A 27,763-nucleotide genomic window follows, 5' to 3' on the forward strand; every position below is an offset into this window, starting at 1 on the left:
TGTCCTTCCTTGTCTCTTGTAACATTCTTTATTTTAAAGTCTATTTTATCTGATATGAGTATTGCTACTCCAGCTTTCTTCTGATTTCCATTTGCATGGAATATCTTTTTCCATCCCCTCACTTTCAGTCTGTGTGTGTCCCTAGGTCTGAAGTGGGCCTCTTGTAGACAGCATCTATATGGGTCTTGTTTTTGTATCCATTCAGCAAGCCTCTGTCTTTTGGTTGGAGCATTTAATCCATTCATGTTTAAGGTAATTATCGATAATTATGTTCCTATTACCATTTTCTTAATTGTTGTGGGTTCGTTTTTGTAGGTCCTTTTCTTCTCTTGTGTTTCCTACTTAGGGAAGTTCCTTTAGCATTTGTCATAGAGCTGGTTTGGTGGTGCTGAATTCTCTTAGCTTTTGCTTGTTTGTAAAGCTTTTGATTTCTCTGTTGAATCTGAATGAGAGCCTTGCTGGGTGGAGCAATCTTGCTTGTAGTTTCTTCCCTTTCATCACTTTAAATATATTGTGCCAGCCCCTTCTGGGTTGTAGAGTTTCTGCTGCGGAATCAGCTGTTAACCTTATGGGAATTACCTTGTATGTTATTTGTCATTTTTCCCTTGCTGCTTTCAATAATTTTTCTTTGTCTTTAATTTTTTTCAGTTTGATTACTGCGTGTCTCGGCGTGTTTCTCCTTGGGTTTATCCTGCCTGGGAATCTGCGCTTTCTGGACTTGGGTGGCTATTTCCTTTCCCATGTTAAGGAATTTTTCAACTATAATCTCTTCAAATATTTTCTCGGGTCCTTTCTCTCTCTCTTCTCCTTCTGGGACTCCTATAATGTGAATGTTGTTGCGTTTAACCTTGTCCCAGAGGTCTCAGGCTGTCTTCATTTCTTTTCATTCTTATTTTTTTATTCTCTTCCATGGCAGTGAATTCCACCATTCTGTCTTCCAGGTCACTTATCTGTTCTTCTGCCTCAGTTATTCTGCTATTGATTCCTCTAGTGTATTTTTCATTTCAGTTATTGTATTGTTCATCTCTGTTTGTTTGTTCTTTAATTCTTCCTGGTCTTTTTTAAACATTTCTTGCATCTTCTCAATCTTTGCCTCCATTCTTTTTCTGAGGTCATGGATCATCTTCACTATCATTATTCTGAATTCTTTTTCTGGAAGGTTGCCTATCTCCACTTCATTTAGTTGTTTTTCTGTGGTTTTATCTTGTTTCTTCATCTGGTACAAAGTCCTCTGCCTTTTCATTTTGTCTATCTTTCTGTGAATGTGGTTTTCCTTCCACAGGCTGCAGATTTGTAGTTCTTGTTTCTTCTGTTGTCTGGCTTCTGGTGGATGAGGCTATCTCAGAGGCTTGTGCAAGCTTCCTGATGGGAGGGACTGATGGTGGGTAGAGCTGGGTGTTGCTCTGATGGACAGAGCTCAGTAAAAATTTAATCCTTTTGTCTGCTTATGGGTGGGGCTGGGTTCCCTCCCTGTTGGTTGTTTGGCCTCAGGTGACCCAGCACTGGAGCCTCCCCGGCTCTTTGGTAGGGCTAATGGCCGACTCTGGGAGGGCTCACGCCAAGGAGTACTTCCCAGAACTTCTGCTTCCAGTGTCCTTGTCCCCACGGTGAGCCACAGCCACCCCCCGCCTCTGCAGGAGACCCTCCAACACTAGCAGGTAGGTCTGGTTCAGTCTCCAATGGGGTCACTGCTTCCTCCCCTGGGTCCCAGTGCACACAGTACTTTGTGTGTGCCCTCTAAGAGTGGAGTCTCTGTTCCCCCCAGTCCTGTCGAAGTCCTGCAATCAAATCCTGCTAGCCTTCAAAGTCTGATTCTCTAGGAATTCCTCCTCCCGTTGCTGCACCCCGAGGTTGGGAAGCCTGATGTGGGGCTCAGAACCTTCACTCCAGTGGGTGGACTTCTGTGGTATAAGTGTTCTCCACTTTGTGAGTCACCCACCCAGCAGTTATGGGATTTGATTTTATTGTGATTGCGCCTCTCCTACCGTCTCATTGTGGCTTCTTTGTGTTTGGATGTGGGGTATCTTTTTTGGTGAGTTCCAGTGTCTTCCTGTTGATGATTGTTATTTGTGATTTCGGTGCTCTCGCAAGAGGGAGTGAGCACAACTTCTACTCCACCATCTTGAACCAATCTTCCTGAAGTTGACTTTTTCTTGGTTCACCATTTTCTTGGTTGCTATAAACCTTTGTTTTCCAGAGTTCTGAGAGTGTTGGCTCTGGTAGTTTCTCCTTGCTTTTTTGACGTTTCTGTGGAAGGATGAGAGCTTGGAGCTTCCTGCTGTGCCATTTTGCTGACATCACTCCACCCTGCCTTCTCTCTTTTTTTTTTTTAATAAATTTATTTATTTTTGGCTGCATTGGGTCTTTGTTGCTGTGTGCGGGCTTTTGCTAGTTGCAGCAAGCAGGGGCTACTCCTCGTTGCGGTGCGTGGGCTTCTCTTTGCTGTGGCTTCTCTTGTTGTAGAGCATGGGCTCTAGGCACGCGGACTTCAGTAGTTGTGGCACACAGGCTCAGTAGTTGTGGGTTACGTGCTGTAGATCGCAGGCTTAGTAGTTGTGGCGCACAGGCTTAGTTGCTCCACGGCATGTGTGATCTTCCTAGACCAGGGCTCGAACGTGTGTCCCCTGCATTGGCAGGCGGATTCTTAACGACTGCGCCACCAGGGAAGTCCCACCCTGCCTTCTCTTTAAGTGTTTACCACTAAAATTGCCCTTGTTTTCAAGAGTTCCTTTAGTCTCGAGCTAATCCACATTCTGTTCCAAATAAAGTCATTTTCTTTGAGGGAAATCTTTGGAGCCCTCAGTTCTTACGGCCTGTCTCTTTCCCTTGGCAAAATGTCTGAGCCACTGCTCTGGAGTTGGAGGCAGAGACAATGGCTTACCTCTCTCTTTAGGAACAGGCCAGTGGACAGGCATGGTAGTCTATTCTCCTTGGCTTGCCTCTCCTAGAACCTTTGGCCCTATGAGTGAGCTGTGATGAGGGCAGTGGGGCCCCGTTATTGTTCCATATTATGCCTGAGTGGGAAGTGGACAGAAGAGCAGAGCCCACAATCAGCTCCACTTAGCTTTGCAGCACTGAGCTGGAAGTGATAAGAAATGCTAGTATGCTGCTCCTCTGGAGGGATGCTGTACCCCTTGACTGGGAGCTAGGGAGACAGGGAGCCCTGTCTTCCTGTCTTGACACACCCACTTGGAGTGGAGCTTCCTTCTTGTTGAGTTAGGGAGGGGGCAGAGCAGTTGTGGCTGCAGTGCCACAGATTCTCACTTTTCTTGCTGAGATTTAGTAAATTTGGTGGGGTGGGGGAAATATTTCTTCTTTTGCTCTGGGCTCTTAGGACAATTTTCAGGAACTTTATTCTACCAGTTTTTTTATACCTTTCTCCAGTTATGGTTGTTTTGTTGAGAAAAGTCTGCAGATCTCCTTTCTCTACGATTCTGGAAGTTGATCCTCTTTACTTTGTTTTTCCTGTAATTTTATTGACATGTACATGCAAAAGTGTACAAATCATAAGTCTATGGTTCCGTGAATTTTCAGAGTGAACATGTCTGTGTAACCAGTACTACATTCAAGACCCAGAACTTTGCCAGAACTCCTGAATCCTCTCTGTGGCCCTCTTGCAGAATCTGTTCACTCACCATTCCTGTAACTGTTGATGTTATTCTGGCCTGTAACACCATGGATCATATTTGCCTGTTTCTGAACCTTTTTAAAAATGGAATCATATACTCTTGTGTGGGGCTTCTTCAGCTCATGGTTAGATTGATGAGATACATGTGGTTACAGTTTATTTTCATTGCTACATAGTACTATGTTGTATAAATATTAAATAGTGAAAGCAATGAAAAATTCTGTATCCTGTTAGGCTGTTATGAATAGTGTTACTGTGAACATTTTTATACTTGTATTTTGGTGAACATATGTCTACATTTCTGTTGGATATAGAGTGGGATTTGGGGGTCATAGAATGTGGATAAAGAGTTAAATCTTTTCCTGTGCTATATGAAAATCTGTCCTTTGATTAAATCTCTAGCTTCGTTCCCCCCAAAACAGAATGAGGGTAAGAATGTCAATGATGTTACTAGGTAGCAAGCATTGGTTGTGGTAAAAATTATTTCTGATTGACAAATTACGTCTTTATTGGGAGGAATGATAATGCTGATTGGGATACTGTGCTTTGTGTTTCTCTTGAGTGTAGTGACCATTGTAACTGGGCATGTTTCTTGTGGGGAACCTGTGCCTGTATTGTTGCCACAAGAGATGTTGGCTTCTGTGGGGTAAGGATTTACCTGGCTTGCTTGCTTTCATGCTGTTAGATTGATGCCAAACGTGGCCTTATGGTCATTTTCTGAGTTTGAATGTTTAATAGAACCTAAGACTATCCCTTGGTGGGTGTTACAGGTAGGGTAAGCCTTAGGAGATACTGCCAAGCAGTTTTCCAAAATGGTTTTACCAATTTAGGCTCCTACCGGTAGTGTACGGTAGTGTACGAGAGATGTAGTTACACCTTGCCAACCCTTGGTTTTTGTTTTTGTTTTTGTTTTTGTTTCCCTCCCTCCCTCCCTCCCTCCCTTCTTTCCTTCCTTCCTTCCCTCCTTTCTTTCTAAAAGAGATTTTGGTAGTATGCTTACATTTTTTTCAGCATGTTATTGTGAAAAAATTTTAATATAGAGAAAAGTTGAAAGAATTCTATGGTGAACTCTCATATACCCATAACCAAATGTGACAATTAACATTTTGCTATACTTGTTGTCATATATCTTTTCCTCTATTCATCCATTGATTTCTTTTTTCTTTTTTTCTTTTTTTTTTTTTGGATTCCATATATATGTGTTAGTGTACGGTATTTGTTTTTCTCTTTCTGACTTATTTCACTCTATGACAGACTCTAGGTCCATCCATCTCTCTAACTCAATTTCGTTTCTTTTTATGGCTGAGTAATATTCCATTGTATATATGTGCCACGTCTTCACATAGAAGTATACATATTATTAAAGATCAATATTAGCTTATAACTTTTTTCTTTCACTGTAAAATTTACATATAATTGAAATGTACAAATCTTAATTGTATCTCACTGTGTGTTCACATAAGTATAACCCTTTGTAACACAAACCCCTATAAAAATGTAGAACATTACCATCACACCTGAAATTATCCTCATGTCCCTTCCAGTTAAGCCCTACCTCCACCCCACAAAAGTCAACAACTGTTTTTACTTTTTCCCACCATAGATGAGTTTTGTCTGCTCTAGAACTTCATATAAATGGAATTCTATTAGTTTCCTAGGGTTGCCATAACAAACTACCACAAATCAGGTGGCTTAAAATAACAGATTTTATTTTCTCACAATTCTGGAGGCTAGGAGTCCAGACACATGTTCTCTTGAAGTCTCTCGGAGAGAATCTTACATGTCTTTCTCTTAGCTGCTGAGTATTGCTGACAGTCCTTCGTGTTCTTGGCTTGCAGCTGCACAACTCCAGCCTCTGCTTTCATAGTCACATGACATTCTCCCTATGTGTCTGTACAAAGTCATCTCTTGTCTTTGTCTCTCTTTCAAGGACACCAGTGATATTAGATTAAGGGCCCACCCTTCTCCAGTATAAACTCAATTATGTCTACAACAACCTTATTTCCAAATAAGATCACATTCTTGGGTACAGGGCTTAGCACTTAAACATATCTTTGGGGGGCACACAATTCAACCCGTAACAGTAATCATACAGTGTGTATTCTTTTGTACAAGTTTCTTTTAGGTAGTATAATGTTCCAGATTTATCCCTTTGTGGTTATTAGTAGTTTATTTCTTTTTAAGTATTGTTCTACTATACTTTTTTTTTTTAATCTTTCTTATTTTTTTGGCTGTGCTGCACAGTTTGTGGGATTTTAGTTCCTCCACCAGGGATTGAACCCAGGCTCTCGGCAGTGAGAGCGTGGAGTCCTAACCACTGGACCGCCGGGGAATTCCCTTGTTCTCTGCAGCCACAATTTGCTCTCCTCTCTCCCTAACTCAGCAAGAGAGAAGCTCCACTCCAAGTGGGTGTGGCCAAGACAGGAAGACAGGGCTCCCTGTCTCCGTAGCTCCTAGGGAGCTAGCATCCCTCCAGGAGGAGCAGAATACCAGCATTTCTTATCACTTCCAGCTCAGTGCTGCAGAGCTGAGTGGAGCTGATTGTGGGCTCCCTTCCTCCATCCACTTCCCTTGTTGGTTGTTCTCCAGTTCATGGTCCCTCAGCTGTTTCCAGCTTTTGGCTATTTTGAATAAAGTTGCTGTGAAGATTCTCGTACAAGTTTATTTTTGTGGTCATATGTTTTCATTTTTCTTGGACAAATACTTAGGAGTGGAAGTGCTCTGTCATAGAGTAGGTATATGTCTGGTTATAAAATAAACTGCCAGATCATTTTCCAAAGTGGTTGTATTATTTTCTAATCCCAGTAACAACATATACAAATCCTGGCTTCTGCTTATCTGCGTTAGTTAGTTTCGGCTGCTGTAACAAAGTATATGGAGTGGGTCACTTAAACAATAGATTTATTTTTCACAGTTCTGGAGCTGTGAAGTCTAAGATCAAGGTGCTGGCCGATTTGTTTCCTGGTTTGGCCCTCTTCCTGATTATGTTCTCATATAGTGGAGAGCTAGCCAGCTCTCTGGCCTCTTATTAGGGTGCTAATCCCATTCATGGGATCTCTATTCTTGTGACCTAATTAGACCTCCCAAAGGCCCCATCTCCAAATACCATCACATTGAATTAGGATTCTACGTGAATTTCGAGGGGACACATTTGGTTCACTTACAGTATCCTCACCAACATTTGCTGTTATCTGTCGTTTTAATTTTAATCCTTCTGATGGATTTGTAGTAGTATCTCATTGTAGTTGTAATTTGCGTGTCCCAGGTAACTAATGATATTGAATCTTTTTTCATTTTTTATTGGCCGGCCACTTGTATATCTTCCATTGTGAAGTGCCTGCTTGAATCTTTTGCCCCTTGAGTTCTTTATCTTTGTATTATTGAGTGTAGGAGTTCAGTAGTGATATGTATCAGTACTTTGCCAGATGTGTTTTGTGAATATTTTCTGTTGTCTGTGGTTTGCATTTTCATTTTCTTTCCTTCTTTTTTTAAATAAATTTATTTTTTATTTATATATGGCTGTGTTGGGTCTTCGTTGCTGCGTGCGGGCTTTCTCTCATTGCAGCGAGTGGGGGCTGCTCTTTGTTGTGGTGCACAGGCTTCTCATCACAGTGGCTTCTTTTGTGGTGGAGGCTCTAGGCGTGTGGGCTCAGTAGTTGTGGCTCACGGGCTCTAGAGAGCAGGCTTCAGTAGTTGTGGCACACAGGCGTCATTGCTCTGTGGCATGTGGGATCTTCCTGAACCAGGGCTCGAACCCATGTCCCCTGCATTGGCAGGTGGATTCTTAACCACTGCACCACTGGGGAAGTCCTTAATGGTGTCTTTTGATGAGCTGTAATTTTTAATTTTCATGAAGTCTAATTCATAAACTTTTCCTTTCAAGGCTATTACTTTCTGTGTCCTATCTAAGAAAACACTAGGAATATGAAAATATTCCCCTTTTTTTCCCCTAAAAACTTTACAGTTTTAGCTTTTATGTTTAGGCTTATGGTCCTTTTCAAATTAATTTTTGAATAGTGGGTGAGATAGAGGTTAATTTTTTCCTTATGAATATTAGTTATTTCTTTATCACTTGTAAAGGCTTTTCTTGTAAGTGTGGGTCTATATTCCACTGACTTTTTTTTTAATATTTATTTTGTTTATTTATTTGGCTGCACTGGGTCTTAGTTGGGGCATGTGGGATCTTCGTTGTGGCGTGTGGGATCTAGTCCCCTGACTGGGGATTGAACTTGGGCCCCCTGCATTGGGAGCGTGGAGTCAACCACTGGACCACCAGGGAAGTCCCACCACTGATTGATTTGTTGATTCTAATGTTTAAATCACAGTGTCTTCATTACTGTAGCTTTATGGTAATGAGATGGCCTGGACCGTGAGACCCTTTACTGGAGTGCTTGTTCCTGGACAAACATCTCCTCAACCAACAGAATACAAAAAAAACTATAAGGGACTAAAAATAATAACTACATGCATGGGCAGTTGGGGCAAATTATGAGCAATGAGGCACAAAAAGGCCAAAACCCAACTGCCACTTTTGAGGTGCCAGGAGCAATAGCATGCTCCCTGCACACAGCACCACCAAGGGAGTGGGCAGACCACCTAAGCCACCCCTCTGGCCCAACCCACCAATCCACTCCTACCCTCACCCCATCTAAGGACCCAGCTTGCCCCCCTTGGGGAGCGAACGGGGGCACCTGTTACTTGTTCTCGCTCCCTGTGCTGTAGCACAAGTCCCAGTAAAGGCCTGCCTGAATTTCTCATCTGGCCTCTTACCACTTTCTGTTGATTGAAGAGTCCAAGAACCTAGGTCAGTAACAGTAAGTCTTGAAGGCACACAGTAATAGTTCTCCAACTTTATTATTCTTTTTCATGTTTGCTTTGAGTATTCTAGGTCCTTTCTATTTCCATGTAAATTTAAAAATCAACCTGTCAACTTCTACTGAAAGCCTAGTGGGAGTTTGATTGGGGTTGCATTGAATCTATAGATCAATTTGGGGAGAATTGACATCTTAACAATATAGAGCCCTCGTACCCATGAAAATAGTATATTTCTCTACTTATTTAGATCTTTATTCCTCTCAGTAGTGTTTTTTAGTTTTTCAGTGAGGATGTATTACACATTGTTACATGTAACATAACAGAAAGATATATTTAGGTTCTAACCTCTAATACTTCTGAATGTGACCTTATTTGGAAATAAGGTCTTTACAGAGGTAATCAAGTTAAGGTCATTAGGGTGGGCCGCAATCTATTATGACTGGTCTCTTCATAAAAAGGGGAAGTTTGGACACAGACACACACACAGAAGGAAGATGATGTGAAGACACACAGTGAGAATACTATGTGAAGACAGAGGGTTGGAATGATGCATCTGTAAGCCAAGGAACACCAGAGATTGCTGGCAAACCACCAGAAGCTAGAAAAAGTCAAAGAATAATTCCTACAGGTTTCAGAGGGAGATTGGTACTACAGAGCAAATTTAATTTAATTGGGAGTAGAAGCTGTTTCCTTGATGATGCAAGCGGAGTCAAATTGAGGGATGGAAGAATAATTTTATAAACAGCCTAATTGTTCAAGTTAGGTTTTATTGTTTGTTTTTATTTTTGGTCCAGTATTGGACATTTAGTTCTTTAATTAACTTGGATTTTTCTTTCAGAGTAAAATAAAAAGTATGAGGATGAATTTCCTTTAGTGAATCTTGTCTTCTTAAGAAGAACACTCACCGTTAAGAAAGCAATATTAAATACAGTGGGAACATTTAATTGCAGTAGTTTACGAGAGAAATTTTAGAGCTAACTAGCACAAATGAGTGTTGTGAGGTACTTTAAACAGATGGCACTTATTGACTGTCATAGTTGCTTCTAGTCTATAAAACGGATTTTTTTAAATTTGTCATACTCTTAGAAATTGTTTAAGAAACAGCAAATAATTGCTGCATTTAGATTATTGGAAGCATATTAATTAAGGCAATTTAAATTTGTTGTGTTTTCGGTTGAAAAAGTTACTGATCTTAGTTTAGATTTACCTGTGTACAAATCAGTAAACATTAAAAATCTCAGTAGTTCGATTAAAAAAAAATTTTGGCTTTTGGGATCTCAGTTCCCCTACCAGGGATTGAACCCAGGCCATGGCAGTGAAAGCACCAAATCCTAACCACAAGACCAACGGGGAACTCCCAAAGTGATTAACTTTTTATCAAGTTTTGTTTATTGTGGTAAAAATATACATAACATAAAATTTACCATTTTAACCTTTTTTTTTTTTTTTTGGCTGCGTTTGGTCTTCATTGCTGTGCGCAGGCTTTCTCTAGTTGTGGTGAGCAGGGGCTACTCTTCGTTGCAGTGCACAGGCTTCTCATTGCAGTGGCTTCTCTTTTTGCGGAGCATGGGCTCTAGGCGTGCGGGCTTCAGTAGTTGCAGCATGCGGATTCAATAGTTGTGGCACGCAGGCCCTAGAGCGTGCATGCTTCAGTAGCTGTGGCTCATGGGCTCTAGAGCGCTGGCTCAGTAGTTGTGGAGCACTGGCTTAGTTGCTCCGCAGCATGTGGGATCTTCCCAGACCAGGGCTCGAACCTGTGTCCCCTGCATTGGCAGGCGGATTCTTAACCACTGCACCACCAGGGAAATCCGCATTTTAACCATTTTTAAGGGTACAGTTCAGTGGCATTAAGAACATCATATTGGTGTGCTGCCATCACCATCATCCATCTGCAGAACTTTTTTCATCTTACACAATTGAAACTGTACCCGTTAAACAATATCTCCTCAATTCCCCCTCCCTCTAACTAACCCCTGGCAACCATCATTCCACTTTCTGTCAAACTTGACTACTCTGGGTACCTCATATAAGTAGAGGACAAAGTAGGTATTTGTGCTTTTGTGTTTGGCTTCTTTCACTTAGCATGGTATCTTCAGGGTTCATCCATGTTGTAGCATGTGTCAGAATTTCATTCTTTTATACGACTGAATAATATTCTATTGTATGTATTTACCACATTTTATTTATCCATTCATGTTGATGGACACTTGGGTTACTTCCACCATTTGGCTGTTGTGAATAATGCTGGCTATGACATGGTGTATAAGTATCTGTTTGATACCCTACTTTCAGATCTTTTGGATATGTATCTAAAAGTGGAAATGCTGGATCACACGGTATTTCTATGTTTAGTTTTTTGAGCAACTGCCATACTGTTTTCCATAGCAGCTATACCATTTTACACTTCCACTGACAGTGCACAAGGATTCCAATTTCATCTCCTTGCCAGTGCTTGTTATTTTGTTTGTTTTATAGTAGCCATTCTAATGGGTACAAAGTGTATTTCTTTGTGGTTTTGATTTGCATTTCCCTGACAACTAGTGATGTTGAGCATCTTTTCATGTGCTTGTGGGCCATTTGTATATACCTTTTTTGAGAAATATGTGTTTGCTATTATTGTAGCAAACTTTTAAACTTTTAAACTTCCTTTATTGTTATGTTAATGGCTTCTAGAGAAAGAGCTAAGTATATGTGTTCATGTGCCATTTTGAACCAGAAAACCTCTGGCCTCTCTCTCTCTTTTTTTTTTTTTTAACTTATTTATTTATTTTTATTCATTTTATTTAATTTATTTTTTTATTTTTTTATTTTTTTGGCTGAGGCAGGTGTTAGTTGTGGCATGCAAACTCTTAGTTGCAGCATGTGGACTATTTCCCTGACCAGGGATCAAACCTGGGCCGCCTGCATTGGGAGAGCAGATTCTTGGTCACTGCGCCACCAGGAAGTCCCTGGCCTTTTTTTTTTTTTTAATTTGGTTAATTCCAGGGAACGTAGATTCCTTTCTTTTCTTTTCTTTTAATTTTATTTATTTATTTTTCGGCTGCATCGGGTCTTCGTTGCTGTGCACAGGCTTCCTCTAGTTGCGGCGAGTGGGGGCTACTCTGCTGCGGTGCGCAAGCTTCTCATTGTGGTGGCTTCTCTTGTTGTGGAGCACGGACTCTAGGCGCACGGGCTTCAGTAGTTGTGGCACATGGGCTCACTTGCTCCATGGCATGTGACATCTTCCTGGACCAGGGATCGAACCTGTGTACCCTGCATTGGCAGGCAGATTCTTAACCACTGAACTACCAGGGAAGTCCTGGCCTTTCTTTTAAAATGGAATTCCATTAAAAAAATATTGCTATAGCTGTTAATAATTGTATGTTTATTTTAATTTTGCATTTTTATATTAATATGGGTTTAGTGGAAGATCAAAGCTAGCCATAGAATTTGGTGTTGCCTGTAATATAATTTTCTTTCTTGATCTGAAACAGTTGATGACTATCAGCCAGTTCGCCTATTAAGTAAACCTGGGGAATTAAGAAGAGAATATGAAGAGGAGATAAGCAAGGTAAGAACTAAGTAGTTGCTCTTTTTTGGAAAAATTTTCTGCTGTGTTTACATACAGTTTTATGTGCTTATATAAATAAATAAATAGTATATATTGAAATGTTAATAATTTTAATGTACTTTATAAAGGCTCTATTTTTTTACATGTGTTCAAAATAGTTTAAAACTATCTTTAATTTATTTATACATGCTTTTCTTATGTGATAGTGATCTGTAAGCATTTAAGTATGAAGGAAATTTTTTTAATTTCCATGAAGCTTTGAGCATAAAGGATGGGAAAAAGGTGGTAGATTATGGGTGTCTTAAGTCCATTTAGGCTGCTATATCAAAAACACCATAGACTGGGTGACTTAAACAACAAACATTTGTTCTCACAGTTCTGGATCTGGGAAGTGCAAGATTAAGGCACTGGGAGATATGGTATTGGGCAAGGACCTGCTTCCTGGCTTGTAGACAGCTGCCTTCTCACATGGCAGAGAGAGGAAGGGAGAGATAGATCATCTCTCTTGTGTGTCTTCTTCTAAGGGTATTAATACCTTTCATGAGGACTCCACCTTCATGACCCAATTACCTCCTGAAGGCCCCACCTCCAAATATCATCACATTGGGAGTTAGGGCTTCAATATATGAATATTGGGGGACACAAACAATGCATTTAGGTGAGGAAAGCATAAAGGGCTAATTGTGAATTACCTAAATATGAAAAGAGGGAGTGGTGCTTATGGCCTTTGAACTTTACTAGTACTAGGAAAGCCCTAGTACTCCCCCTACCCTGATTAATGTAGAGCAGTGTTGTCCAATAGAAATATGGTGTGGGTTCATATATCATTTAAAATTTTCTATTAGCCACATTTTTTAAAGTTTTTTTTTAAAAAAACAGATGAGGGGCTTCCGTGGTGGCGCAGTGGTTAAGAATCTGCCTGCCAATGCAGGGGACATGGGTTCGAGCCCTGGTCCGGGAAGATCCCACATGCCGCGGAGCAACTAAGCCCGTGTGCCACAACTGCTGAGCCTGTGCTCTAGAGCCCGCGAGCCACAACTACTGGGCCCATGTGCTGCAACTACTGAAACCCGTGCACCCTAGAGCTCGTGCTCCGCAACAAGAGAAGCCACCACAATGAGAAGCCCGTGCACCGCAGTGAAGAGTAGCCCCCGCTTGCCGCAACTAGAGAAGGCCCACGTGCAACAACGAAGACCCAACGCAGCAATCAATCAATCAATATTTTTAAAAAGTATTTTAAAAAGATGAAATTAATTTTTATGTATATTTTATTTAATCCAGTATATCTAAAGTATTTTATTATGTAATCAGTATAGAAAATATTGACTATTTTTTTCTTATTTAGTGTGCAATTGTGTATTTTTTACTTATAATACATCTCAATTTGGACTAGTCACATTTCAACTACTCAGTAGCCACATGTAGCTAGAGGCTACTGTATTGGACCATGAGAGCTCTAGAAGAACTAGTAAATAATTATGATAGTTAATTGTCAGCATATTGTCTAAACGATGTTCTTAAGTAAGGGTTTTATGTATTTATTTTTTGGCTGCATTGAGTCTTCTTTGCTGCGTGCATGCTTTCTCTAGTTGTGGTGAGCAGAAGCTACCTTCCTTGCGGTTTGCAGGCTTATCTTGTGGTGGAGCATGGGCTCTAGGCGTGCAGGCTTCAGTAGTTGCAGTGCTCGGGCTCTAGATCGCAGGCTCTGTAGTTGTGGCACACGGGCATAGTTGCTCTGCGGCATGTGAGATCTTCCCAGACCAGGGATTGAACCCGTGTCCCCTGCATTGGCAGGCAGATTCCTAACCATTGCACCACCAGGGAGGTTCCTTAAGTAAGGAGTAATTTAATCTTTACAACAGTATAGTGAGAACAGGTTTTTTCAGGATGCTTTTGAGTACAGGTGACAGAAAATTGTAATTTACTGGAATTCCAGAGGTTAGTAGGGGCTTCAGGGTCGGTTTCATCCAGAGCTCTAGTTCCATTTCTTTGCTAACTTCTGTCAGCTGGCTTTATCCTCAGGCTAATAACAAGGTAGCTGCACATTTCTGAACCTCAGGTGCATATACAACAGTATGCAGAGGAAGAACCAGCTGTCTCTTCCAGTGGCTTTCCTTTAAGAGCAAGAAAACTTAAAAGTTCCTTAACAAACCTTTACTCATGTCACCTTCACTTGAATTGGGTCAAGGACTTATTCTTGAGTCAAATCCTTTAGATGTCTAAAGTAGTTGTTACATTATTTCTTTCAGGAAGTATAGTTCAGACGCCCACAAGCATGGCCTTAGGTCCTAGATGCTGAGTTTGAGTCTCCCACCTGCCAGTTACTGAGCTAAGAAAAGAAAGTTAGATCACTTTCTGATCTAGGAAAGCTTTTCTGTGTCTTTCCTCATCTGTAAATCATATAATGACCATTGTGGTTGTTTCTTCAGCAACTATTCCACCCCTGCCCACCGTGTTTGGGGATTCATCCCAACTTCAGGGAAGTACACTGTTTGGTTTAAGTCAGTTTTTATCATTCCATTCCCTTGCTAGGGTTTAGTTCAGAAACCTGTGCCAAAATTAGTCAGAACATGGCCTTCTGTTAACTGAGGAAAAGTATCACCTAGAAAGACTTCCAAAAATGTGTGACAGTGTAATGGAAAATGTGATAAGGACTGAAATGTGGAGGGATGAGGCTTTGATCAAGGTTTCATTGGACTGACTGGGGAAGGCTTCCTGAAGGAGACTTCCTGAACTATTCTACAGGAATTTGCCTCTCCAGATTTGTACTTCATTTGAGAAATTTTAATTCCTGCCAATTTGTTCCTTTTTTTTTTTTTCTGCGGTATGCAGGCCTCTCACTGCTGTGGCCTCTCCCACTGTGGAGCACAGGCTCCGGATGCGCAGGCCCAGCAGCCATGGCCCACAGGCCCAGCCGCTCCGTGGCATGCGGGATCCTCCCAGACCGGGGCACAAACCCGTGTCCCCTGCTTCGGCAGGTGGACTCTCAACCACTGCGCCACCAGGGAGGCCCTGTTCCTTTTTCTTAAATTTTTCTCTTCTTATTAAGAAATATTGGGACTTCCTGGGTGTTTCAGTGGGAAAGAAACCACCTGCCAATGCAGGGGACACGGGTTCAATCCCTAGTCTGGGAATATCCCACACCCTGTGGAGCAACTAAGCCCATGCGCCACAACTACTGAGCCTGCGCTCTAGAGCCTGCGAGCCACAACTACTGAGCCCGCAAGCCTAGAACCCATGCCCTCCTCCCGCAACAGGAGAAGCCTGCGCACAATGACAAAGAGTAGCCCCCCTCGCCACAACTAGAGAAAGCCCGCACACAGCAATGAAGACCCAACGCAGCCAAAAATAAATAAAATTAAATCTTTAAAAAAAGAAAGAAAGAAATATTGCAAGTATACTAAAAAGTTCAAAGAAGGATTGTTCTTTATTAATCATGTTTAAGGTGGAGGCAGAGCGACGAGCCAATGAGGAAGAAGAAAACAAAGCCAGTGAAGAATACATACAGAGATTACTGGCAGAGCAGGAAGAAGAGGAAAAGAGACAGGCAGAAAAAAGGCAAAGAGAGATGGAAGAACAACTGAAAAGTGAAGAAGAGCTGGCAAGAAAGCTAAGCCTTAATATTAACAATTTCTGTGAGGGAAGTATCTTGGCTTCGCCCTTGAATTCCAAAAAATCTGATCCAGTCACAACCAAGTCACAGAAGAAAAGTAAGAACAAACAAACAAACACTGGAGATATTCAGAAGTATTTGTCACCTAAATCTCAACTTGGGTCAGCATCACAGTCTGAAGTTGTACAAGAAGACAGGAAAGACTCCAACTGGCAGAGGAGGAAGAAGAGGAAAAGAGACAGGCAGAAAAAAGGCAAAGGGAGATGGAAGAACAACTGAAAAGTGATGAAGAGCTGGCAAGAAAGCTAAGCCTTAATATTGTAAGTTTTAAGAAAGAACTTTGAAGTATTTACATTCTTATTGCTTTGACTGTGATTTTGAACAATCTAAAAAAAAGAAACATTCAGCATAACTAGAAACTATTTCTGACATTTGCTCTACTTAAAGCAAAACTTTTTTGGCATACTGTTATATATTTGCTCTAATCCAAGTATGCTTAAAAAACCATTTTTGTAAGTTGTTAGTAAATTCAGTTATGCAGGAAAGCTATTCAGTGGAAAATGAAAGCTCCATTTCCCCCCCACCACTTCTCCACTCCTATTCCTATTCCGTTACATCAGTCTCTTTCCCCAAAGGTTAGCACTATTAACAGTTTCTTATAACTTTTTTTTTTAACCTAAAAAGGATGTGTGAATCACAGTTTTTCTCCTGACCTTTTTCACTCGCTATTTCTTAGAGATTTTTCCTATTATATTACTACATATAGTGTATAATTCTTTAGTAAGAGTGGCAAAATATTCCATTGTATGGATGCAGATCACTTTTTTAAAGTGAAGCACATTAAATTTTGTTTTAACTTCTTTTTTTTCCCTGGCCACGCTGTGTGGCTTGCGGGATCTTAGTTCCCCAACCAGGGATCAAACCAGTGTCCCCTGCAGTGCAAGCGCAGTCTTAACTGTGCTTCCCTGGACCACCAGGGAAGTCCCTAAATTCTTAAATAACGTATTAAACCTGGATTTTATTATCTTGCCGTAGTTAAATTACTGCCCAGGGGACAATGAATTAAAGAAATGATGATAAAACACATACTGTAAGACCAAAGGATACAGTGGGATCCAGTGATTTGAAAGAACCTGGCAGAATCACTTGTAGTTCTTTTAAAATACAGAATCTCTGGGGATGGGATTTAGGGAATACCACTCCCAGAGGCATCTAGGGAAGTCTGATGTACATTGAAATTTAAGAGCCTCTAAAAACAATTCCTCTGCTTTCAAACAACAAATATCTTAAAATATACTTACCAAAATGAAGTATATCCAGAATTGGGTTGGGGTTTTTTTTCCCCATTTTTGAGAGGCCTGCCATTCATAATAATATACCCAAGTTTTAGATTATATGCCCTTTTTAAAAACGTATTTCCTTTTAAAATTTAAGTGGAATAGCTTTGGAGCAGTACACAATTGAGAAATTAAATAAAAGACATAGACCATGGAACTTCCCTGGCAGTCCAGTGGTTAGGACTTGGCGCTTTCACTCCCGTGGCCCTGGGTTCAATCCCTGGTTGGGGACTAAGATCCTGTAAGCTGCACAGTGTGGCCAAAAGAAAAAGACATAGATCACTAGAATAACAAATGGGATAGGAGAGAAAATATATCAGAGAGGAAAATCTGGGGTCAACTTTGTCTTTCAAGAGTTATTGTTTTAATTCTTCGTATTTTCACGTGGGATTATAAGAGCAGATCTACTGATATTTTAAAATAATTTTTCATTTACTTGTAAAAGTTTGGTGGTCCTAGGCCAAATGTCTACCACCACCAAGTATATTAATTTTTCCAATAGTGTAGTAAGAAACTTATGAGACTGCCATGTGACAGCAAGTAAATATTGATGATATTTATTGGTATGCCCTTAAATCCCCAAATTAAATTATTTTACATAAAATAAATTTTATTCCAGGTATAGCCACAGCTCTGAATTTTTCCCTACAGATTTAGGTAGTTATAAAGATGAAATTATTCATAAGAAAAGTTAGCAGAAATTATCAGCTAATGAGATTAGTACCATCATGCTCTTTGTGTTTATAATGTAGAGTAAAAATGCAATTTAGACCAACTTAGATAAACTTTATCTTGTTTATTAATTTTTGCATGGTCAGTATTATTCAAAGGATGTATAGAATTTAATAATTCCTGAAAAATTCTATTGTGGATTCTGAATTGATTAATAGCTTATTTTATTTTAAAATTGTTTTATGCTTTTTCTGCTGTTGAAGAACAATTTCTGTGAGGGAAGTATCTTGGCTTCTCCCTTGAATTCCGAAAAATGTGATCCGGTCACAACCAAGTTACAGAAGAAAAGTAAGAACAAACAAACAAACACTGGAGATATTCAGAAGTAAGTGAATATAGTTTACTGCTATATCAAAATTTGGCCCATCAGCTCTGCATGAAAACCCTCCAGATGATCTGAGGTTGATGTAAAGTGAAAATAAGAGAGATGCTCGCATAGCTTGGATTCCTGGCTAGCATGAAGAGGGATGTGAAGCCTTTTTTATCTTGATTGCTTAGGATTTCCATGTTGTTCCCATTTCCTTTTTCTCTTGATTTAGATTCAAGTGAGAATATAGTTCCATATAAGGTCATCCTCATTGAAGGAGTTTACAGTTTGGCATCTAGATCATTACCCCACCCTCTTTTTCCCAGTTTATATATTACATTTCTTCCCCACTGTACAAAAAACATGAGTCAGGTAGTCAATAGTGGAGTGAATTTAGTTGCCCCAGAGTGCCCCTCTTAGCAGCAGGAAGAGTTGATGACTCCATGAGGATATAAGCTTTTCCATAGTAATTCATAGTTGAAAAAGTTTATCAACTACAATCTAGACTTCAAAAACATGTAAGGGCTTTTGATTCAGTTGGGTAAATATGTGCAGGTAATTTGCTTCCTTTCAAAATTCATAGAAATTTAGGATTTGAGATGGTGGATATTTGGGACAGGGAGATGGAGATAGATGGGAAGAGGGCAGCATTAAATGAGGTGGTTGCTATTAAAAGAAGAAATAGACATGCAACATCAATATTGTTAATGCCTGATATAATGCAAAGTAGAAGTCGAGAAAAACCATTGAAAGAAAAGCAGGGATATTTCATATTGATATAATACTATTCTGCATAAAGGATATAACTGTCATGAATCTTCATGAATCTAAATATATATTTTGAAATATAAAGATAAAAATTTACTAGAAATATAAGAATAAACTGATGAATTTAAAAGCAGAAATTGAAGAAACTGAGAAACTGGTGTATTAAAAGTACACAAAGTTAAAAACAGATAAGGTATAGTCTCTTATATAAGGTATATATAAAGAATTCTTAAAAGTAAACAACAAACTAGATAGAAGTGATGGTTGCACAACTTTGTAAATGTACTAAATGTACGCTTTAAAATTGTTAATTTTATGTTATATGAATTTCACCTCAAATTTAAAATAATTAACAAAAAGATTACTAAAGTGTTTTGAAAATTAAGAAAAACTACTAGGTAACTCATTGGTTAAAGAATAAATCTTGATGGAAACATAGAACTGAAAACATTATACATCAGACCTTCTGGGATATGGTTGAAGTAGTATTTAGAAGGCTTTAAATGCCATATCAGAAAAAGAAGAAAGAATGAAAATATATCTAAAATGACAAGTCCATAACAAAAAAGAAGCAGACTCACAGGCTGGTAACTAGCGGTTACCAGTGGGGTGAGGGAAGGGGGGAGGGGCAATATAGGAGTAGGGGATTAAGAGGTACAGGTATTAGGTATAAAGTAAGCTACAAGGATATATTGTACAATACAAGGAATATAGCAAATATTTTACAATAACGGTAAATGGAATATAACCTTTAAAAATGTGAATCACTGTATTGTACACCTGTAATTTACATGATATTGTATATCAACTATACTTCAATTTAAAAAAAAAAGAAAAGGACTTCCCTGGTGGCGCAGTGGTTAAGAATCCGCCTGCCAATGCCAGGGACATGGGTTCGAGCCCTGGTCCGGGAGGATCCCACATGCTGCGGAGCAGCTAAGCCCGTGAGCCACAACTACTGAGCCCGCGTGCCACAACTACTGAAGCCTGCGCGCCTAGAGCCTGTGCTCCACAACAAGAGAAGCCACCGCAATGAGAAGCCCATGCACCACAGCGAAGAGTAGCCCCCACTCGCCGCAACTAGAGAAAGCCTGTGTGCAGCAACGAAGATCCAAGGCAGCCCAAAAAAATTAATTAATTAAAATTTTTTTAAAAAAAGAACAGCAGAAACTGACATAGCACTTTAAAGCAACTATACTCCAATTACAAAAAAAAAGACAATTCCAGAAATATGTTGCTGGCTTAATAATTAGAAAATGAATCAATGCAAGTTAACCTATTAACTGTCTAAATATGAAAAACTTGGGAATAATTCTTAATAAAGTAGGAATAGAAACTTAACCTGTTGAAGGATGTCTACCAGAAAACCTATATCAGATATCATACTTTATGGTAGAAAATAGAAATCATTCCCCTTTTAAGACCAGGAAAACACAGTGTCGTACTGGAGATTTTAGTCTTTACAGTAAGGCAATAAAAAGAAATAGAAGATTATAAGCTCGGTAAGGAAGGAAAAAGGAGCTATTGTTATTCAGAGGTGGAATAATTTTATAGAAAGCCCAAGAGTTCAGAGGTACATTTTTAGAATTAATAAGAGATTAGCAAGTTTGGTAGATATAAAAATCTTTACAAAAAGTCTATTGAAAGGGACTTCCCTGATGGCATAGTGGTTAAGAATCCGCCTGCCAGTGCAGGGTCACGGGTTTGATCCCTGTCCGGGAAGATCGCACATGCCAGGGAGCAACTAAGCCCGTGTGTCACAGCTACTGAGCCTGCACTCTAGAGCCCGTGCACCACCACTACTGAGCCCGCGTGCCACAACTACTGAAACCCGCACGCCTAGAGCCCGTGCTTCACCACAAGAGAAGCCACCGCAATGAGAAGCACGCACACCACAACAAAGAGTAGCCCCCGCTTGCCACAACTAGAGAAAGCCTGCGTGCAGCAGCGAAGACCCAGTGCAGCCAAAAATAAATAAATAAAATAAATAAATTTATTTCTTTTAAAGTCTACTGCAAACGTAACAACAAAGATTCTGTTTGTAGTAGCATCAGAAAATAAAAAGTACTTAGAAATAAATTTATTGAAAAATCTAAAAGTCCTTATGGAGCATGTTATAAAATTTTACTATATTAAAGAAATACGTAGTAGTTGTAGGTTGGAAGATGTCTAATGTTACAAAATTGCTTAATGTCAGATCTCTCCAAACTGATCTATAGGTTAAATGCATTTGAAATCAGAATCCCAACCTTTTTGTTGTTGTTGTTTTTGTTTTTTGGGGTGTTTTTTTTGGCCTTGCCACGTGGCATATGGGATCTTAGTTCCCTGACCAGGGATCAAACCCATGCCCCTTGCAGTGGAAGCACAGAGTCCTAACCACTGGCCTGCCAGGGAAGTCCCATGAACCTTTTTTTTTTCTTCTTGCATTCTGATTTTAAAATTTATATGGGGCTTCCCTGGTGGTGCAATGGTTGAGCGTCCGCCTGCCGATGCAGGGGACACGGGTTCGTGCCCCGGTCCGGGAAGATCCCGCATGCTGCGGAGTGGCTAGGCCACTGAGCCTGCGCATCCGGAGCCTGTGCTCCGCAACGGGAGAGGCCACAACAGTGAGAGGCCTGCGTACCGCAAAAAAAATTTATACGGACGAGAAAGGGCCTTCAGGTACTCCTGATGAAAAATAAAATGTGTGGTGGAGGTATGGATGCTTCACATTTATAGTAAGTAAACATATGTGGTATTTGCACAGGGATGGATAGACAAAGTGATGAGAAAATAATAGCTTAGAAACACACCACAGTTTATAGAACCTTTATGCTAGCTTTTGTGTTTTTAAAATATGTTCACAAATCTTTGATATTTCTCCCTTCAAAAGACTGAACCTAATTACAAAATGATGAGACAAAATAATAGCTTAGAAACACACCACAGTTTATAGAACCTTTATGCTAGCTTTTGTGTTTTTAAAATATGTTCACAAATCTTTGATATTTCTCCCTTCAAAAGACTGAACCTAATTCCCCTCCCCTTGAATGTGGGCTGGACTTAAGTATACGCATAGAATTACCAGAAGGGACATTGTACACTTCAGAGACTAAGTCCTAAAGTGACTTTTCTCTTTTGGATTATTTGCTCTGGGAAAGTTAGCTGTCATGTTGTGAGCAGCCCTATGGAAAGTCCCACATGGTAAGGACCTGGGGCCTTCTGCCAACAACCAGTAAGGAAGTGAGACCTCCAGAATAGCCTTTGTGCGTGAGCCTGGTTGGAAGGTGATCCTTTAGCCTCAGTCAGGCTACTGACCAGATGATTGACCAACATCTTGACTGGACCCTCATGAAAATCCTGAGCCAGAACTACCCTACTAAGCTGCTCTTGAATTCCTGACCCTCAGAAACTATGAGATAATGTTTGTTCGTTTAAGCCACTAAGTTTTGGGGTACTTTGGATAACCAACACAGTAGTCATTGTTGCTGGTCAGTGGGGAAAGGATGTACTTGTCAACAAATGCCTGTGGGACAGTGGATAATATGGGGGGAAAATGAGCTTGGACCTCTATTCATACTATCTATAAAAATTAAGGCTAATTAAAGATCTATTAAAAAGACAAGGGAATTCCCTGGTGGTCCAGTGGTTAGGACTCGGCACTTTCACTGCCGAGTTCAATCCCTGGTCTGGGAACTAAGATCCAGCAAGCCGTGCAGTGTGGCATGCGTAAATAAATAAGTAAGTAAGTAAATATGTAAATATATACATACATACGTAAAGTAAATCTTTAGGAAGATAACAAAGGAGAATATCTGTAGAGAGGGATGCTTTAAGGAGCAAAACAAATAGACTATAATAAGATTAAAAATGTCTTTATCAAAATACCTTTAGGGAATAAAAAGATAAGCTGCCCTCTAAAAGAAGATATTTCAACTTATTTACTGGAAAAAGTTTATTATTAAAGAATACCCACCTATTTGTGAGAAAAAGACAGAACTACAGAAAAAGAGGCAAAAAATTTTGACATCACAGAACACAAAAGCTGAAGGCCAATACATATGTGAAAAGATTGAACTTTATTAGTAATCAAGGAAATTAGTAATCAAGGAAATTTTAATTTAAATTACAGTGAGGCAGACATAGAGAACAGACTTGCAGTTGTCAAGGGGGAGGGTGGGTGGGGGAGGGAAGGATTGGGAGTTTGGGATTAGCAGATGCAAACTATTATATATAGGATGGGTAAACAACAAGGTCCTACTAGGAACACAGGGAACTACATTCAATATACTGTGATAAACCGTAATGGAAAAGAATATATATATATCTGTATAACTGAATCGCTTTGCTGTACAGCAGAAATTAACACATTAACACACTGTAAATCAACTATATACTTCAATAGAACTTTTTAAAAATTACAGTGAGGTCATTTCACATATACAAATATTGAATCATTATGTTGTATACCTGATACTAATATAATGTCATATGTCAATTGCACCTCAATAAAAACAACAACAAAATAATGATGAGGTAACATTTCATCCTCACCCTATTGGAAACATTAAACTTTCTGGCAATATTAAGTATCCTAGAGGATAAGGAGCACTTACACTATAGGTGGGAGTGTGAAAGGTTGGTGCTGTATGACTGGAGTGTAGACACTAATACCCCCGAAGACATGTGCAGGAATGTTCCCAGCAGTACTATTAGTAACAGTAAAGAGCCAGAAGCACCCACATGTCCAACAGTAGACCAGAATACTGTTACTTTCCAGCAATGAAAATGAATTCTGGCTAAGGAAAACATGCCTGATTCAGGAAGGTGTTGTGTGAAGAAGTCAAGTTGTGGAAAGATACATGTAGTATGATTCCATATATGTAAAGTTCAGAAATCATGCAGTACTAAGCAATAAAGTGTTTAGGGGTACTAGTGTGTGGTAAGACTATTTTTAAAAGTAAGACATAAGACTAACATATTATAAAACAACTATACCCCAATAAAAATAAAGTAAAATAGACCAAAGGAAAAATAAATAAATAAATAAATAAATAAAAGCAAGAGATAAGAGCATCTCAGGATAGTTGTAGCGTGTCAGCTGGGGCACAAAGAGAACGCCCCATAAAGAATTTTAAAATCAGTGATTTTTTTTCCCCTCAAACTGAGTGATAAGTATAGGGTTTTTACGATAATATAAGATTTTAAAACTTTTTTTAAAGTATATATATATTAATCTTAAATGTAAGTTCTGGAGAATTTTTACATATGTATAAACCACACTCCAGATTAAGATACAGACTGTTTCCAAAAGGTTCACTCATATCCTTTCCCAGTCAGTATCTCCCTCCCTGTAACTATGATGTATTAGTTATCAATTTTATACATATTAGTGTATACATGTCAATCCCAATCGCCGAGTTCATCACACCACCACCACCACCCCTTACATATATTTTGTAACTATTTTCTTGTAAACTATTTGTTTTTATGAGGTAGGCCTATGTATATAGTTTTTTATAAAGATCTATAAGACATAAGTGAAAAAGGAAATCACAAAAGAATATGATTGCTTTAAAAAAAGATAGTGTGCAGTATATAGAAATAATTTTTTTTAAATTGGTTACATATGAGGAAGCAAATAGGAATGGAAAGGGATGATGACACATATTTCCTACATGTATTCATATATTACTTGGTTATTATAAATAAACAATATCCCAGAGAGTTCACAAATCTTCACCAATTATGTTAGATGGGTATCTGATCACAGTTTGTTTTGTTTTCTGCTTATGGATTTCTGAACAACTATTAAGCTGTAATAATTCTATGCTGGTTTTAATATACTTGGTTACTAATATCTAACATTGGCAGAAGGAATTCTTCAGCTTTGGGAAAATTAAAATGAGACTAAACCTGGACTCCTGTTTTATCAACTGAGAGGTAGTTCTTATTCTCATAAGTTTTCAGAGTAAATATTTAGGTTGATGCAACTATAAATATGCGGTTTAGATACTATTTTATCTATAAGGGATATTTATTCTTTATATGAGATCTTTGTCTAGATTTTATTTTAATGTTATATATGCTACATGTTGGTGCTTTGGACAATGGAACTTATGATTTTACATGTTTGCAATCAGACATTTTTCCATTTTTTTCTTTAATTATAAAAGCTAGCTGCTCTTTGAAAATCACCCAAAGTTACCACCACTTGAAGACAGCCAACATTTGTGCCATTTTTGAGCATAGTTGTGTATGTGTTTGGATTTTTTTTTTTACAAAATCCAAACAAAATCCAAAAAAATATATTTAAAAAATATACCTAACCTCTTATAACCTGTCCTTTTATTCCCATTTCTTTTATGTTTTCCATTATTTTACAGACAATATTTTCAGTGGCAAACAGCCTATTAAAGATGCTTAGATATTTAGAGATGTGCTCTTATGCTGATACATTGATAAATCTTTTCTATCTCTAAGTAGATAGTTGATATAAAATATGTATATAATAACATCTCTATACCAAAATGGTAAAGAATCTAATCATAGACCATTTTTCAAATAGAGATAAAAAATGTAGAATTTCTGGCATTAAAAGGAAACTAACATATTCCTTCTCCTGACTTAAAATGTCATTTCCATTACTTTTGGGAAGACTATACAGTCTTACGTTGTTTTGATGCTAGTACCTACCTGTTTAAATTCTTTTGAGAATTAAGGAATAATTTAGATTTGACTTTTACTTCCTTTTCTGCTATTTTTCACTAAAATATATCAATACTCAGACTTCTAAGTTTTGCTCCAGAAATAGACCAAAATATCTGAGACAGGGAGATGAAATACACTCTTTCTGATAAATCAGCCAAGCAGCAAGCCAGACAGCCTTCAGCATAAATAGCTAATCTGGCTTTATTATATTGGATACATGCCACTTGTGTTTCAAAGCATTCAAATTTTGGCAAACTTTTTTTTTTTAAGGTATTTGTCACCTAAATCTCAACTTGGGTCAACATCACAGGCTGAAGTTGTACAAGAAGACAGGAAAGACTCCATGTCTAAGGTATGTGGATGCTAAAGATGTTCTTGGCTTGGCAAGTTTATTACTGCTATAGATTGTTAATACTTGCAGTTTCCTAACTTTTTTTAAGTCACTATAGTAAGTGGAACAACCTTTCTTAGTCACCTTAGGCTCACTTAGGCTAGGAGTCAGCAGACCTTTTCTCTAAAGATCCAGATAGTAAATATTTTAGGCTTTGTGGCCCAGATGGTCTCAGTCACAACTGTTCAGTGATGCTGTTGTCATTTGAAAGCATCCATAACAATATATAAACAAATGAGCTTGTCTTTGTTCCAGTAAAACTGTACAAAAACAAGCACCAGGCTGAATTTGGTCCATGGGCCATAGTTTGTACATCCCTGACCGAGATCATCAGACTCACAAAACTAAATAGGCTACCCCTGGTACCAGCTTCACTTAAAGGATTACACAATGGTAAACAAAGCATGCTAGTAGGGTAGCATCAGACATCAGGCATATCTGTTCAGCAAGAGTCCTCACTGCAGAGCTCCTAAGTGATGGCCTGGAAGTGAGACCATGCAGAGGAGTGTAGTAACCACCCAGACTTAGAAGTCCCATGCCCCAAAAGAGTAGATTATTTACTGTAACAACTCATGGGTGTGGCTTCCAGGGGTCCTGGGAAGGAACACAGCCAGTCAAAGAGTTGTAAGTCACTTACAGAAGCCCTGAGCTTTGGCTTCCTGCAAGGTATTTATAGATCACTCTTAGTTCTCCTAGTACAGATGTAGTTCACCAGTAAGGGTCATTTTTACCATAAGCTATGTGGCCTAGTAACACAGGTGACATTTCACCTCTATCAGGCTTCCAGGAAAATAGAACTAGGAAAAGCCAACTGACACCAAGGTCAGTTTCCTACATGGAAGTTTTATTAACCCTTTACTCACAAGTTCCTAAACTTTTTTCAGTTTAGCTAGGTGGTTTTATAGCACCTAACATTTTATGGACATTTAATGTATTTATTTTCTTTAATCTTCATCACAACCACCAACTCTGTAAGGTACCCTTCTTGTGCCCAATTATAGTTGAGAAAACTGAGGCATGCAGAGGCAAGAGAATTGCTCAGAGTCCCTTAAGTAGAGGTAATAGAGAGAGAATTCAAGTCCAGATGGTCTGGCTCATGCTGGAACTAAGGATTGATGGGAGAGGCATTGTAGGCTGGGATTTTTTTTCCTATCCTGGTGTTAATATTCACAGCAAAACTAGGTAAGCAACCTAGAATTTGTCCAATCCAAACTACATTGGTTCATAAAAAATGTTATGAGGAATGACAAATGCAAAGCAAAGTAGGTGAAAGAACAGATTTAAGATTGCAAACAAGGAGGAATTTTTGTTTTGAAGCAAGTTCTCATTGAAGCCTTTCTTCTTTTTTATTTATTTAATTTACTTAGTTGGTTGGTTGGTTGGTTGGTTGCGCTAGGTCTTAGTTGCAGCATGCCTTAGTTGCGGCTCGCTGGCTCCTTAGTTGCAGCATGCATGTGGGATCTAGTTCCCTGACCAGGAATCGAACTCGGGCCTCCTGCATTGGGAGCGTGGAGTCTTAACCACTGTGCCACCAGGGAAGTCCTGAAACCTTTTTTCTTAAGGCTTTCCCATGGTCAAAACTAATCCTAGGTCTTAACTTACCCAAGACCTGTAAGTGAGAAGAATTATACTGGCTAAAGCAAGGGTTCTTAACCTAAGGTCTGTGGGTAGAATCCACAGAGTACATACGAACCTTGATATAAGGAAAAGTTTATCTTTACTTCCACCTGACACAGAGTACACATGAACATGGATATAAGGAAAAGTTTATCTTTACTTCCACCTGACCTCTCATTTTAGCATTTCCTTTAGTTATGAATGTAGGCAGCAAACCAGTAAACCATAATACTGTTAACAGTACCTGTGACTTTGTCACCAATAGATAACACAGGTTTTTAATCACATTATATTTGTTGCAGATCTCTTGAAATA

The 27,763-nt window shown here is 39.2% G+C and overlaps 1 protein-coding gene across 1 annotated transcript in view; it reads left to right on the top strand.

Moving 5' to 3' along the window:
- The window catches only part of RNF168 (ring finger protein 168), a 47,900-nt gene that overhangs the window by 11,022 nt on the left and 9,115 nt on the right, over positions 1–27,763 (top strand). Inside the window, 3 exon segments of the mRNA XM_024124179.3 lie at positions 11,917–11,993; positions 15,439–15,740; positions 25,711–25,792. Of these exon segments, the coding sequence (XP_023979947.1) occupies positions 11,917–11,993; positions 15,439–15,740; positions 25,711–25,792 (461 nt within the window).

The sequence above is a fragment of the Physeter macrocephalus genome, chromosome 1, assembly GCF_002837175.3.
Source record: "Physeter macrocephalus isolate SW-GA chromosome 1, ASM283717v5, whole genome shotgun sequence".
NCBI classification, from domain to species: domain Eukaryota; kingdom Metazoa; phylum Chordata; class Mammalia; order Artiodactyla; family Physeteridae; genus Physeter; species Physeter macrocephalus.